Source organism: Anomalospiza imberbis, chromosome 1 (assembly GCF_031753505.1).
Source record: "Anomalospiza imberbis isolate Cuckoo-Finch-1a 21T00152 chromosome 1, ASM3175350v1, whole genome shotgun sequence".
NCBI lineage: Eukaryota > Metazoa > Chordata > Aves > Passeriformes > Viduidae > Anomalospiza > Anomalospiza imberbis.
Genome location: NC_089681.1, coordinates 151894874 through 151910398, shown reverse-complemented (window position 1 = coordinate 151910398; position 15525 = coordinate 151894874). Strand labels below are relative to the sequence as shown.

Below are 15525 nucleotides of genomic sequence, written 5' to 3'. Positions count from 1 at the left end.
TCAGAGCCACAGGACCGTGGCTGCGTCCTTTTGCTCCCCATTTCCCACCCCTCGTGGCCGTAGCTTGGCCAGGTGTCCCCAGAGGTGTTACAAAGCCCATCCTTCCCTGTGCCACCTCCCGTGCCACCGCAGGAGCCGAAGTGTCGGGCCGGGGGGTATCAAAACTAAACCTTTACTGGGGGTGGCGGGACGGGGGCACAGCCACAGGGACGCCCTGTCCCTCGTGTCCCCGCGCTCAGGGCGCCGGGCCCGGCGGGCGCCGCTCCTGCAGGGAGAAGGACTGGCTGCGGATGCGCAGGGCCACCTCCTGCGTGCGGAACGTCAGCCCGAAGATGTCCTCGTGGTAGCGGTTCTTGTCCTGCGGGACAGCTGTCAGGGCCGGGGCCGGCGACCCCCGTGGTGCCCACAGGTGTGTCCCGGGTCCCAGCCCTTACCCTCAGCTCGCTGATGACGTCCCCCGCCTGCCCCAGTGTCATGTCGCCTTCCTGGGCCAGGATGTGCTGCACGGTCTGCAGCACCTCGGTGGCCATGGTGACGTCCCCGCACACGTACATGTGGCCGCCGTGCTGGCAGAGCACCTGGTGCACCTCGGCTGCCAGCTGTGCCCGCAGCACGTCCTGCACGTACGTCTGGGGACACACAGGGACCATGGCGTCCTGCACCGGCCCAGCCTGTCCCCAGGTCCCCATCCCTGCCCTGACCCTTTGTGTGCTGTCCCTGTCCTTGTCTGTGTCCCCAGCCCCTCACCTCCACCTCTGGCGTAGCGTCCCCCGGCAATCCCCGTCCCCTTCAGTTCCATCTCGCCTTGTCCTTGTCCCCAGCTCCGTGCCCATCCCAGCCTGTCCCAGCCTGTCCCCATTCCGTCCCCATCCCAGTCCCCGCCCCCGTGCCACCGCTGTCCCCGTCACACCTTGGGGCTCCCGGGCTCCCGGGAGAAGGCGGTGAGCACCTGGCTGAGGGCGCCCTGCTGCCGCGCCTCCTCCATCTCCTCGCGGTAAATGTGGTCCAGGGCGGATGAGCGGCACCCGAACACCAGCACCATGGGGCCCAGGGGGCCACCTGCAGGGGGACAGTGTCCTCGTGTCCCCACAGCCCATGTCCGACAGCCCCGCTCACCTCTGTCCTGCAGGCCCCCTGCCCCCACATGCCCCTGTCCCCACGTCCCCAGTCTCCAGCCCCTTCCCCATGTCCCCAACCCCTTTGTCACTGTTGCCATGTCTCCCAGTGCCACCGTGTCCTTGTGTGCCCATGTCCCCATGTCCCCCACCTCTCTGCATCCCTCCCATCCCTCCCATCCCCAGGTCCCTGTCCCCGTCCCCACATCCTCCTAACCACCTGTTCCCCCATCCCCACGTCACTATTTCTCCATCCCCTTCTCCCTGGCCCCCCAGGGCCCCTGTACCCTGCCCCCAGCCCCTGTGTCCCCTGTGTCCCCTGTGTCCCCTGTGTCCCCTGTGTCCCCTGTCCCCACCTCCGGCGCGCAGCAGGTGCAGCCGGTGCTGCCAGAAGCTGCGGAAGGGCGCGACACCGGTGCCGGGGCCCACGAGGATGCAGGGGGTGTCAGGGGCGGGCGGCAGCCGGAACGAGGGTGCCCTGCAGCAGTCGGGGGTCACCTGGGGGGGCCTTGAGCCCAACCCCGGCTGGGGACGTCGGGAAATGGGGCGGGGGGTAGGTCGGGGTGTGGGGGGTAGGCAGGGGACGTGTAGGGGAGCAGCTGAGGGGGACAGACAGGGATGGCAGGCATGGGGACACGGAGGGCAGGCAGGGGACACGTGGCAGGACGGTGATCCCTTACCCGCGGATGAAGGCTGGCACCGTGTCGCCTGGCTGCAGCCGCGCCAGCCACGTGGAGCAGACGCCGTAGTGGAGGGGACCCTGCCCGTCTGTGGGGACCAGAGGGGGCCGGTGGGGCTGGGGCGGGTGGCACTCCCAGAGGCAGCCCCTCACGGAGCCACCCGCAGGGGCTGGGGACTCCTCTGTGCCCGGGCCGGGGATTTGAAGATGCTCTGGGGACACTGGAGATATTCTGGAAAGCCTGGAGATGAGCTGGAGGTACCCTGGAGCCCCTGAGGATGCCCTGGAGGTGCCCCAGCGCCCGTCCCCATCCCCGCCCCCGCTCACTCTCGCTGTGGTAGGTGACGACGGCCACGGTGAGGTGGATCTCGCCCGGGTGGGCGCCGGGCGCGGAGCTGATGGAGTAGTAGCGGGGCTGGAGCAGCGGGAGCTGGGAGAGCAGCAGCGCGGCCGGCAGAGCCACGGAAGGGAACTCGGCCAGCACCTCCGGCAGCGTCGGGCACCGGAACCACTTCCACTCCTCGTACAGCCGCGCGTCCTGCGGGCACGAGGCTGGCATACCGGGGACCCCGCACTCGGCCCCCGGGGACCCCCAGCGCCTGGCAGCAGACCGAGGCGACCAGCACCCAGCCCGGCGTGGGGAGCAGCATCCCAGTATCCCGACTGCGAGGTAACCGGCATCCCAGCAGCCCAGTATCCCAGCCCCCCAGCCCCTCTCCGGGCGGTGTCCCCCGACCCCCCTCACCTGCGCCAGGCGCTGGAGCCGCTCCCGCTCCGCGGGGTCCCGCGCCAGCGAGCCCAGGAGCTGCAGGAACTGCGGGGTCGGGGGGGCCGCCACGTCCAGGTAGAAGGTGAGAGCCTGGGCCAGGGTGCAGGGGGGCAGCCGGGGCTGCAGCACCCAGCGGGGCCCGGGGGTGGACCCGCCTGAGCATGGGGGGGATTGTGGCGCTCAGTTCTGTCCTGCATCCTTCCCAAGGCCCTTCCTCTTTTCCTTCTTCCTCCCCCCGCCCCAAGTCCTAACCCCTTTGTCTTCCTCTTCCTCAGACCCTTCCCATTCCTTTCCCCAGCCCCTTCCTCTCACTTCCCCTGCCCCAATTTCTTCCCTTTCCCTTTTCTCTTCCCAAGCGTCAGCCCCTCTCCATCTTCCCGCGGCCCGTAGCGGCGGGACCCCCTCCGGTACCGGTGGAGTCTCCACTACCCCACTGTGACTGGGTTCTTCCCAATCCCTCCGTGTCCCCCCATACCGGCAGGGTTCCCCCAATCCCCCCGTGTCCCCCCAATCCCCCGTGTCCCCCCGTACCGGCGGGGTCCCCGTCGCGGCTCTCCATCGCCAGGGGCTGCTCGGGGGGCGGCGGGTCTTCCACGCGCTCCAGGACCCCCCGCACCAGCTCCTCGCGGTTGGCGGGGAACACGCCCAGGTGGTCCCCGGGCAGGTGGCGCAGCCCGCCCTGCTCCGCGCAGCCCACCCGCACCAGCAGCGTCTGCCGGCTGGGGGGCGAGGGGGGTCAGCGGGGGCACGGAGACGGGGGGCTGGGGCTCATGGGGTGCAAGGGGCACAGCGGGGTGAAGGAGGGGTCAGCGGGGGACGGGGCGGGGGCAGACAGGGGATGCGGGCACGGGGGGACAGCGGCCCCGGGGGTCCCGGCAGTGGGGGCGTCCTACGGATGTGGGGACCCCGGGAGTGGAGCGGGACGGGAGATCCCGGGGGTGAGCGGGGAGCCGGGGTGGGGATCCCTGTGCGGGGAGATCTTACCTGGACTCCTCACTCTGCAGGTTCTCCACAGACAGCACCGAGCAGGGGAACACCTGGCGCTTGTGCAGCTGGGACAGTCCTGGGGGGCGCGGGGGGGTCATGGGGGAGCTGGGGGCATGAAACGCGTGGGAAGGTACCGAGGACTGGGGGACACGCGAGGCTGGTGGTCGTGGGTGGTGGGGAGGGCACGGGGGGCTGGGGAGACACAGGAGGGCATGGGGAGGCTGGGGACACGGGGAGGACACGAGGGGACACAGGGGTACATGTAGGGCTGGGGGACACGGGGGGGACACGAGGGGACACAGGGGTACATGTAGGGCTGGGGGACACGGGGGGACTGGAGGGACCGGATGGTGATGAGGGAGGGGCTGGGGAGGAACAGGGGTTCGGGGGCACATGGAGGGACAGGGGGGCTGGGGGAACCAAAGGGTCTTGGGAGGTCATGAGGGGGCTGGAGGAGTCCCTGGGGGGCTGGGTGCTGACCCCACAGAGCTGTGCGGTGTGAGGGGATCCCACAGGGAGCTCGGGGGGTGCTATGGGGTGTCCCGGGGAGGCCACGGGGCAGGTGTCAGTGAGAGGTGGGGGGTGACACGGGGAGTCAGGGAGTCCCGCAGGGTTTGGGGGGTCCCGGAGGAGTCGGTACCGGCCAGAGTCTCGGTGGCCTGGGGCTGTGGCACCAGCCGGTGCCTGTGGCGCTTCCAGCCCTGGGGCGGGGCGAACAGCTCCTCGGCCCCCCCGGCCCCGTCCCCCACGCAGAATGTCTCGCAGGCAGCCTGGGGGTACGGGGAGGGGGGACGGTGGGTGCCAAGTGGGGGGGGCCTGTGGGTGCCCCCCACCCCTGGTACCTGGAAGAGCAGGTGTGCCCAGGTGCAGAGCGGCTCCTGAGGGCCCCCCCAGCCCCCGTACCTGGAAGACCTGGCGTGCCCAGGTGCGGAACGACTCCTCCTGGGCACACAGCTCGTCGCCCTCGCCCAGGGGCAGCACCCGCTCCCCGCCCAGCTCCTCCAGCCGCGTGTCCACGGCCCGCGCAAAGGCACAGAAGTGGGGGTACGCCCGGGACCCCAGCCCAAACACCGCGAACCTGGGGGAGAGTGGGGGGTGAGGGTCCCCAGGGGTGTGGGGTATGCTTGGGACCCCAGCCTGAACAGCACCAGCCTGGTTGGGGATGCACTCGGGGAATCCCCAAAGTCAGAGGGGTCAGGCCGTTATCAGGCCATTACTTGAGGGGGTCACGGGGGGACCTCGGGGGCAGCTCCTGCCCCCACCCACATCCGCAGGGCAGACGGGGCTGGAGCTTCTGATGCCGGTGTGAGCCCCTGGACAGGGCACCCCCAGCACCAGCAGGGCAGTGTGCCCAGGCAAGGAGCCCGTCCCCATCCCTGTTCCCGTGGCTGTGGCCATCCCTGTGGCCTGGGTACTGCAGGACTCCCGACATGCCCAGGCTGAGGGGCCCAATCCGTGCCCATCCCTGTGGCCGTCCCTGTGGCCATACCCATCCCCGTGGCCATTCCTGTCCCCGTGGCCATCCCTGTCCCTGTGCCCATGCCCATCCTGTGCCCATCCCCGTGGCCTTGGTACCGCAGGGCTCCCAAGGTTCCCGCACTGTCTGTGTTGCTCAGCTGCCGCCGCTTCTTCTTCCAGGAGGACACGAGCTGGTCGGACTGGGAGACGCTGTTGAACCGCAGCTTGTAGCTCCTGGGAGTTTAGGAGGGTGATGGGGGTCAGGGGGCATCTTGCCCCAGGCCCAGCGGGGACCCCCCAGGACCCCCAGGGTGCTCACATGGGCGGCTCCACCTGGGAGGTGCCAGTGTAGGGCGATGTCATCTCCATCAGGGCCTTGGAGAAGCTCTGTAGGGGGCAGAATGTCACCCCCACATCCCATCCCATCCCCACCCCATCCTCATCCCATCTCCATCCGCAATCCCATCCCATCTCCAACCTCAATCTCATCCCGTCTCCAACCTCAATCTCATCCCATCCCATCCCTACCTCAGCACATTCTGGAGGGTCCCCATTCCCAAATGTGCTGGTGACCACCAAGACCAGGGTCTCATGCTCCAGGGCCACCACATCATACTCATCCATGCACAGCACCTTCATGGAATTCCAGGATTAGGATCCCTCCACAGAATGGAACAGCACCAGGCGTCTCCCCTCACCCAAACCCCCGCCACAGGGCATTTGGCCCCTGGGCAGAGGTGGGTGAGGGAAGCTGCTCCAGTTCTGCCCCTTTTTCCTCCAAACCTTGGGATCAAAGGCCCGCCGGAAGAGCTGGCACAGATTCCAAGCGTAAGTCCGCGATTTCCCGGTCTCCGTGGCATAGAGGATGGTGGCCTTGACCCGCCGCGCCATCACGTGTCCCATGAGCTTGGCCGAGATCTTAACAGCGCTGTGGCATCCCCATGGGATCAGCATGGCATTCCCAGCAGATCCCAGAACTCCCCCGGGATCCCCAGGATCATGGAGTTCACCTACTTGGCCACTTCCTTGAAGGTCTTTCTCCGGGTGACAGTGGTGCCTTTGGACACGTAAACCTTCCAGGCGTCCGGCTGTGGGGCAGGAGGGGGCGGTTGTGGGGCACGGGTGCCGTGGGGGGCAGTTGTGAGGTGGAGGGGTTGGGGGTGTGTGGGATTATGGAGTGGGGGGGTTGGCTCTGGGGAAGAGGTGTCGGGGTCTGTGGGGCCGGACCCACCTGGTACCAGAGGGTGAACTGGGGGTCATGGGGAGCACTGGGGGCTCGTGGGGGGCTGGAAGGCTCCCGAAGGGGCTGAGGGAGAGCCCAGCTGGGTGCTGGAGGCGTCCCAGGGGATGTCCCAGGGGCAGCTGTGGGATGTCCCAGGGGCCGCTGTGGGGTGGATGCCAGTGGAGGGTGATGCAGAGGGTTGGGGGTCCTGCAGGGATCAGCGGTGCCCAGGGCAGTCCCAGGAGGTCCTGGGGGGTCCAGGGGGCTCAGTCACCTGGGACTGCACCTCCAGCCCTGGGAGGGGGGCAGAGGGGCTGGGGAGCCATGGGGCAGGATGTGTGGGTCCAGCCCCACAGCCGGGTGATGCAGAGGGCTGGGGGACAGGATCTGTGGGGCAGGGGTCCCACCTGGTAGCGGAAGGTGGGGCTCAGGTGGTAGTTGACCATCTCCTGGTGGAAGACAGGTGTGAGACTGCCCGAGAGGGGGGGTATGATCCAGGCCCAGTCTGCGGGACACCCGCCCCGCGCCCGCCCCTCTGCCGCCAGGTGCTTCATGAAGGACTCGGTGGCCGCGTGGTGGTCCACGATGGTCACCTGGGCCACCTGTAGGGACAGGGGGGCAATGGAAACTTGGGTTACCTGTGGGGATGGGGGCACAGGGATGTGGGGGTTCCCGTGGCCCGACAGTGTGGGGCTCCCAGCACTGAGAGTGTCCCGGTAGGGGGGTCCCAGCCGTGGGGAGTTCCTGGCAAGGGGGATCCCAGCAGTGTGGGGGTCCCACCTGGAAGCTGTGCAGCACGGCCACGTTCACCTCCACTGCTGCCCGGTCCTTCCAGAGGGACGAGCTGGTTCCTGTGTCCAGCCCCATGCGCTGGGCCACCTCCTGCGGGGGTTCAGCAGCGCAGGGTTGGCCAGGGGGGTCAGCCAGGGGGGCCCCGAGGGGTCCCGGATGGGGTCCTAGTGGTGTCCTGTTCAGGGTACCAAAGGGCTCCCGGGGGGATTCTGGGGAGGTGCCAGGAGTGATCCAAGCATGGTCGTGGTGGGGGGTCTCAGGGGAGTTCTGATGAGGGTCCCTGGATGGGCCTGAAGGGGGTCCCAGAGTGGTCCCAGTGGGGGTCACTGGGGGGTTCCAGAGAGGGCCCAGGGAAATCTTGGGGGCTACCAGGGGGCTCCCAGGAGGGGTCCTGGGGGAACCCCAGTGGAGTGCCAGGGCTGTCCCTGTGGGGTCCAGGGCCATCCCTGTGGGGTCCCAGTGCAGCCCCGGGGATCCTAGTGCAGCCCCGGGGGTCCCAGTGCAATCCCAGGGTCCCAGTGCAGCCCCGGGGGTCCCAGTGCAATCCCATGGTCCCAGTGCAGCCCTGGGGGTCCCAGTGCAATCCCAGGGTCCCAGTGCAGCCCCGGGGGTCCCAGTGCAATCCCAGGGTCCCAGTGCAGCCCCGGGGGTCCCAGTGCAATCCCAGGGTCCCAGTGCAGTCCCGGGGGTCCCAGTGCAATCCCAGGGTCCCAGTGCAGCCCCGGGGGTCCCAGTGCAGTCCCGGGGGTCCCAGTGCAGCTCCGGGTCTCAATGCAGTCCCGGGGGTCCCAGTGCAGCTCCGGGTCTCAATGCAGTCCCGGGGGTCCCAGTGCAATCCCGGTGTCCCAATGCAGTCCCGGGTGTCCCTGTGCAGCCCCGGGGGTCCCAGTGCAATCCCAGGGTCCCAGTGCAGCCCCGGGGGTCCCAGTGCAGTCCCGGGGGTCCCAGTGCAGCCCCGGGGTCCCAGCGCAGTCCCGCGGCGCCCGGGGCTCACGGGCAGCACGTCGTAGCGGTGGCGGTCGCAGAGGTTCCGGGAGCCGATCTCGGTGCCCATGTACCACCCGTTGAACGGCGCCGCGGGGAACTCGAGCCCCCCGATCTCCAGCAGCAGGTTGGCCACGGCCGGCAGCGCGTGCCAGCGCAGCCCCAGCTCCGAGAACCACTCCAGCCTGGGGGCACGGGGGCTGTGGCCGCACCCTCACACACACACACCGGCCCCACAGCCCCCAGCGCGGGCACCCAGCCTCCATCCCACCCAGGGAGGGTCAGCACACCGATGGCTCCGTCAGGGCGAGGGTCAGCATCCCAGTATTCCAGAGCCCAGCCCAGGAGGGGGGCAGCAACCCTGCATCCCAGCCCGGGAAGGAGCCAGCGTTCCAGTATCCGTCAGGGATGGGATCAGACCCACGGCTGCTCCGTGTCCCCGGTGCGGGTCCCCAGCCTCCATCCCCAGCTCCATCCCCTCTCCAAACCCCCGGGACCCCCGGGGACCCCCGGGACTCTAGCCCAGGTCACCGGGAGAGTCCCGCGGCCAGAGGGATTCCGGGGATCACAGCCCCACTCACGTGGGGTGGTGCAGTGGCACCTCGAGGACCAGCTCCGGGGGCAGCGGGAAGAGCTCGGGGGACTCGTCGGGGCTCTGCAGCAGCAGCGGCAGCACGTCGAAGCGGCCCCCCCCGGGGGTCCAGCCGTGTTGGATGCAGAGCTGGGGGGGACAGCGTCAGGGGGTCCCCAGGAGGTGTTTGGGGACGCAGGCATTGGGGGGAGTTGAAGGGGATGGGGCAGATGGAGAGGGGGATGGAGTAGTATGAGCAGGGAGAGGGAAGAGAGATGAAGTAGGAATGGAGGGCGGCATGGAGGGAAGACTGAGGTGGGGATGGAGAGGGAATAGAGGAGTGATGGGGAGGTGGTGAGGGGGGCCTGGGGGCGCAGGGGTGCCCCCACCTCGGTGATGTCCACATTAGCAGGGTCGCCGCGCACGGAGCCGTCGGGCTGCCGATAGCCCGCGTAGCGGATCAGCTGCGGGTTCCAGATGCGGAAATCGCCGCGCCCCGGAGCCCGCGGGGGGAAGATGGTGATGGCGGACCTGGGGGGCCGGGGAGGGCCGTCAGGGCACCCTGCGGCCGCGGGGGTCGGGGGGCGCCGGGGAGGTTCTCACCGGATGTTGCCGCGGTTGGTGGCGAACTGGATGTGGGAGCAGAGGAGGCTGAACATCTCCCCCAGCCCCGCGCAGTCCCGGGCATCAAACACCTGCGGGGGGACAGGGTGAGTGTGGGAGACCCCTGCGGGGCAGGTGGGATGGGAGCCCGCGGGGGAATCTGCAGGCCGGGAGGTCTTTGGCACAGGGGTCCCCACGGGGCCGGGGTGGTGTTGGGTCTTTGTTGGGGGGGGAGTTCCTGTGAAACCGGGGTCCCGTAGGACGGCGTCCCCTGGGTCCCCGTGCTACACGTGCGAGGCAGGGTCTCTGTGGGGTGGGATGGGGGTCAGCCCAGGACACCGGACATGGTATGAGGGTCCCCGCGGTGTGGGGGTGACCATGGGGGTGTTGGTCCCTGGGGGTACCCGTGAGATGGGGTGGGGTTCCTGTGGGGTGAGTTAGGCTGCCTTTGGTTTGGCGTCCCCAGGAGTCTGAGGTGTGTTGGAGTCCCCGTGGGCTGTGGTGGGGGAGGGTCTCACGGGTGGGGCCGCACCTGGAGCTTGTTCCACTGGATGCGGCCGACGCAGCGCGCCGCGTTCCGCCAGGCCTGCTTGGCGCCGAACGTCAGCTCGGGCTCCCGCAGCCGGTACGAGCCCGAGGCCGCGATGTCGGCGGCCACCTCCCGCAGCCGCTGCGTGTGTGCCGGGGAGTTCTCCCTGCGGGGGGACCCTCAGCACCCACAGACACCGAGATCACCTCCCCAGCACCCCCAGACACTGGCACCTTCGGGGGTAGGGGGGGCAAGCAGCGACAGGGGTGCGGGGTGCTCTAGGGCATGGATAAGGCTATGGGATGTCCCAGGGCAGCGATGGGGGATCTGGGTGTACTTTGGGGGAGAGGTGGGGATATGGGGCACCCCGGGGCATGCCAGGAGCTATGGGGGTACCCTGGCGTGCAGATGGGCATGTGGAATGCTCTGGGCAGGGACGGGGCTGGGGATACTTTGCAGCAGGGGTGGGTTTTTGGGGTGTCCCAGGACAGGAATAGCAATATGGATGTGTTTTGGGCAGGGGTGGGGCTATGGGGTGCCCCGAGGCTGTGGGGTGCCTTGGCGCAGGGGAGGTCCAGGCTGTAGGGTGGAGATGGGGTCATGGGGTGCCCAGGGCAGGGCTGGGGCTGGTTGTGGGTGCCCCGGAGCCGCGGGGCGCCCGTGCCCGTCGTGGGGGTGCCCGTGCCCGCTGTGGGGGTTCCGTCCGTGCTCACCGCCGCAGGGACACGTAGTACTGGGTGATGAAGTCCCGGGCCAGCTCCAGCAGCTCCTCGGGCGGTCGCGTCCCCTCGGGGGTGGGGGCGGGCAGCGGCCGCGGCAGCACCAGCGACCCCAGGCAGCGCTGCCCCGAGCAGGGCAGCTCCTAGGGGGTCATCAGGTGACCCCCGGGACAGACGTCCCCGTCCCTGTATCCCCTTCCACACCCTGCCCACGTCTGTCACCCCGGCACCCCACAAACCTGCACTTCCAGCCCTGCCCCCTGACTTTGCCCCCCCATCTGCCTCCTGTCCTGCAGACCCCAATCCGCAACTCCAACCTGCACCGCCATCCCCCTGCCGCTATCCCTGCCGTCCCTCCGCCTTTCCCCCCTTCAGCCGCACACCCCACTCCCGTGCCCCCACGCCCGTGCCCCCCAGCCGCGCCCCGCGGCCCCGCACCTGCCCCGCCGTGGCGCAGAGCGTGTCGTAGCTGATGCTCCCCGTCTCCCAGTTCTTCAGGCGGGCGAAGCGGGGCGGCTCCGCCGGGGAAGAGGGCGCCGGGCTGGGGGGTAACACGGGGCACCCCTGAGACCTGCCCGAGCACGGGGGGGACCCAGCCGGGGGTTTCGGGGGACTTGGGGAGAAACGCACGCCCCCTCCGCACTTGCTTCCGCGGCTCTGACACCGGGACCCCCTCGGGTGCGGGGACCTGTCCGGGGGTGGCGACAGGAGGGCTCTGGGTGGAGGGGAGCAGTGGCTGGGTTGTGGCGGGGACGGTGGGGGAGGTCTGGGGACTTCCCCAACATCTGGTACTGCTGGGGGCTGGGGGGTCCCGAGCCCCTGGTTCCCCCCCGTGGGGATGGGGCGTGGCAGGGAATGGAGGGCAGGGGATGGGGTGGTTCAGAGGACGGGGGTGCCTCAGAGTGGGGGCAGAGGCTGGGGGGGCTGAGCTGGGGGAATCAGGGGATGCAGAGATCAGGGGACGGGGGAACAGGGGATGGGGGACTGAGCTGGGAAGTCAGGGAGTGGGAGATCAAGATATGGGGGGCTGAGTTGGAGGGGTCAGGAGTCGAGGGGTCAGAGTATGGAGGGGGCGCGGGGCGTGTGAGTGTGAACAATGGCCATGAGTCAGACCGGGCTCCGGGCCACCGCGGGGGGAGGACGGGCCCCCCGTCCCATGCCCGTTCCTTCCGAGCCCCTCCGAGTTGTGGGGTCCCCACTCCTCCATCCCCACTGGACGCCACAGACCCCTCCCCATATGTCCCCCTATGTGCCCCCAGACGCCGCTCGCCCCATCGCGCCCCAGCGGGTCCCATGGGCTGCTGGGGCCGTGCCGTGGGACAGGAGACGCTGTCACGGCGCCACGGGCAGTGCACACAGGGCTCTGCTGCCGGCGGGCTCCGTGTTCTGCCCCAGTGCCCCACGCGAGCCACCCCGTCGGGGACACCTCCACGGCGGGGACACGTCTCCGGCGGACTCGGGCCATGTGCGAACATCCCCGCGAGCGAGGAGGGGGTCCCCGACGAGGCTCGGAGCTGCGGCAGGTGAGTGCCGGAGCCCCGGTGCCCCGTCCGTCCTTTCCACCCCATTCCTCCCCATCCCACCCCGTCCGTCCCACCGGGACACCCACCTGGGGGGCTCGGTGACAGCGGCAGGGGCAGCGGTGACAGGGGGGTCCTCGGGCGCGGGGCCGCGCGGGCGCGAGCAGAGGCCGAGGCCGGGACAGGCGCGGGGGGCTCCGGGCAGGACCCCCGGCAGGTTCCCCATCGCGGCCCCACTGAGCCGGGAGCGGCCGCTTCCCGCTTCCTACTGCCCGGGGAAGTGGTGACGAGGGCGCGACGCCCCCGCCCCGCACACAATGGGCACCGCCACCTCCACCGTCACCGCCACCGCCACGCGGCGTGGGACACACCGGCGACCCCAGCCGAGGGCGTCCAACCCAAGCTGACCCCCGGCCCCCTGGCATGTGGCCATGGGGAGGGAGCGATGGCACCCAGAGAGGGGGACACGGCACTCATGGTGGGGACACGGCCCTCGGGGGGACTTGGGTTACACATGACACCCGGGTGGGACACAGCCCTGAGGGGAACGTGGAACTGGGGGGATATGTGGCCCTGGGGGGCACGCATGGCAGCCAGAGCGGGGACAGAGCACTGAAGAGGACATGGCACCCACGGGGGACACAGAACTGGGGGGACACGGACGGGGACGGGGGAACATACACATGGCACTGGGGCACTGGGGTGGACATGGCACCCTGGGGACACAGCGATGACACCCAGAGGGAGGACACAACGCTCATGGGGGACACACAGCCCTTGGGGAGCCGCGGTGGTGGCAGGGACCCCCATCCTGGCCACAGGACACGGTGCCCCCCCACCTTTGCAGCAGGCGAGTGGATGCCCCGGGGGGTTCCCGGGCCGGCCCCAGCCCCCCGGCCGTGGGGCGGATGTCCTGCGGGACCCCCCCACTTCCCGCTGCTTCCACCCACTTCCGGCCATTGACGCGCTGGGCGCTGCCGGGGACCCCCAGGTCAGCACCCCTGGGGTAACCGTGCAGGGGGGAGTGCACCCCGCGACCCTCCCGGGGGGCACCCTGGGAAGCCGCGCGGGATGGGGGTTGCACCCCAGCCGTCGGCAGGGAGGGTCCTACGGTGGCCCCGGAGTGGGGCGGGGGTCGCGGGGGTCGCAGGGCTGGGGGTCCGGGACGGGGGTGCTGTTGGGGTGCGGGGGGTGGCGGGTGGTTCGGGGTCCCCCGGGTCCCGGCGGGTGAGTCCCTCCGGAGGTTCGAGGAGGGGCTCAGCCCGCAGCTCACGCAGCGACGGGAAACCGCGCCCGGTGCCGGCTCGGCGGTTCCTTCCTGCGCGGGGAGAGCGGGGCGGGGGGAACCGGGAGGCGCGGGGCGGGACCGAGGCATCGCATGGGGGGCAGAGCCGGGCCGGGGGACGCCGCAGGGACCCCCGGGGGGACACGGAGTGGGGCTCGATCACCCCGTCTCGGGGGGTCCCGGCTTGCCGCCCCCGCCCGGGGGTGTTCCCCGCCCCCGCGGGCCGTGGGGCGGGACAGGCCTCTCCGTCACGACAGAGCGCCCACCCGATCGTCCGCCCTGCCCGGGGGGCGGGACTCGGCCACGGGGCAGGCGGGGATGATGAGGGTCAGGCCTTGACCCCCCCCCCTCCAGCTCCTCCCGCCCCACAGCCCCTCCAATTCCACAGCCTCCCCTGTGCCACGGCCTCGTCCAGCCCCACAGACCCCCCCGTACCCCACAGCCCCCCGCCCGGCTCGGCTGAGCTCCGCTTGGTCTGCTCTGTCCGGTCACGTTTGGTCGGATCAGGTCCATCTGGTCAGTCCAGTGGATCCATTTGTGTCCGGTCGGTCCATTCGGGTGTGGTCGGTCCCAGTCGATTAATTCGGGTCCATTTGGGTCCGCTCGGGTTCGTTCGTGGCCACTGAGAGCTGCTTGCAGCCGGTCGGTCGAGCCGGTCGAGTCGGGAGTGGTCGGATCCGGTCGGGTCCGGGTGGCAGAATCCGCCCGGCCGGACCCGCTGGGTCAGTCGGTCTATTCGGGGCCGTTCGGGTCCGGTTGGTCCAATCGGGTCCGGTCACCCCGGTCGGTCTCTGAGGTCGCGGCCCGGGGGCCGGAGCCATTTTCAGCACCTGGGACAGAGACCGGGAGCATCCAGGCCAGCGTCAGGCTCGGGACTGGACTGGACCGGACTGGAACGGCGCGGAACTGGCGCTGGGACTTGGGGCTGGACTGGGCTCTGACCGGGACTGACACCAGGACTGGAAGAGAACTGGGACGGATTGGGCTGACGTGGGACTGGGATCGGCGCTGGGGCCAGAACCATGGTGGGGACTGGGATTGCTCTGGACTGGGACAGCGCTGAGACCCTGACTGCACTGGGAGTGATCTTTGATCACGACTGGGACCAGGACTGGGTCAGAAACGGACGGGAAGTGGATTGGGATTGCATTAGACTGTGAGGAAACTGGACTGGTCTGGAAGTGGACTAGGTCTGGAGTTTGAGCTGGGACCAGGACTTGGACTGGACTGGACTGGACTGGAACTGAGATTTGGACTGGATGGAGACTGGTACTGGGACCAGACCGGACTGGGACTGGACTGGAAAGGGGATGGCGATTAGGATTTAACTGGGACTGTGACTAGACTGGGGTTGGGACTGGGACCACAACTGGACAGGACAGGGACTAGATGAGGTCTGGGCTGAGATTGGGACTGGACAGGACTGGGAGTGGGACAGGAACTAGAATACAACAGAGACTAGAATTAGGATTGGATAGAGATTAGGATTAGATTGGGATCGGCCTAGCACAAGGGCTGATCTGGGACTGGTACTGGGGCTGATGCTGGAACTAGCCTGGGAAGAGGGTTAGGCTGGGCCAGGATGGCAGGACTGGGGCGGGGAGGCTCCCAGCAGGACCCAGCTGGGGCTGTGCCTGGATGCTTTGCTGCTGCCCCACGCGGCCCCGTGTTCCCGTGTCCAAGTGTCCTACTGTCCCCGTGTCTCTGTGTCCTGGTGTGCCAACGTCCCCGTATCCCGATGTCCCAGTGTCTTGGTGTCCCACTGTACTTTATGCTGGCGTCTCGGTGTCTAAATGTACCCATGTCCCTGTGTCCCAGTGTCCCGACGTCCTGGTAACCCAGTGTCCCCATGTCCTCGTGTCCCAGTGTCCCCAGGTCCCCATGCTCCCGTGTTCCCGCATCCAGGTGTCCCACCTGTCCGGGTGTGTGGCCTCGCTGCAAAGCGGGGCTGGGGCCGGAGTGTCCCCCGGTGTGTCGGGGGGCGGCGCGGGGATCCGGGGAAGGGGGCGTGGCTCTGCGGCCGGTGGGCGTGTCCGGGGCGGGGCCAAGGGGCCCGCTCGGCGCCCCCGGGCGGGGCGGGGCGGGGGTCCCGGGCCCCCCCGCGGCCATTGGCTGCGCCCGCGCTGGCCCCGCCCCGGCCCCGCTGTCAACACGCAGCGCCCGCCGCGCCCGCCGGGCCGGGCCGAGCCGAGCCGAGCCGAGCCGAGCCGAGCCGAGCCGAGCCGAGCCGAGCCGAGCCGAGCCGAGCCGAGCCGAGCCGAGCCGAGCCGAGCCGAGCCGAGCCGAGCCCGG

At 69.6% G+C, this 15525-nt stretch overlaps 1 protein-coding gene across 1 annotated transcript; it reads right to left on the bottom strand.

The window, feature by feature from the left end:
• Window positions 1-146: 146 nt before the first annotated feature.
• NOS3 (nitric oxide synthase 3) lies at window positions 147-12330 on the bottom strand. The gene is made up of 26 exons (XM_068176432.1): window positions 12038-12330; window positions 10867-10969; window positions 10423-10571; window positions 9713-9875; window positions 9181-9272; window positions 8967-9108; window positions 8588-8727; window positions 8017-8191; window positions 7011-7112; window positions 6638-6832; window positions 6023-6096; window positions 5792-5936; window positions 5537-5641; window positions 5328-5395; window positions 5126-5242; window positions 4454-4628; window positions 4191-4320; window positions 3548-3626; window positions 3095-3282; window positions 2540-2718; window positions 2122-2332; window positions 1796-1883; window positions 1472-1593; window positions 911-1059; window positions 435-629; window positions 147-358 (listed from the first exon to the last, which is right to left on the bottom strand). Exons 1-26 carry the CDS (start codon window positions 12172-12174, stop codon window positions 236-238), a joined length of 3546 nt encoding a protein of 1181 aa, XP_068032533.1. The 5' UTR covers window positions 12175-12330; the 3' UTR covers window positions 147-235.
• Between the last annotated feature and the right edge of the window lie 3195 nt (window positions 12331-15525).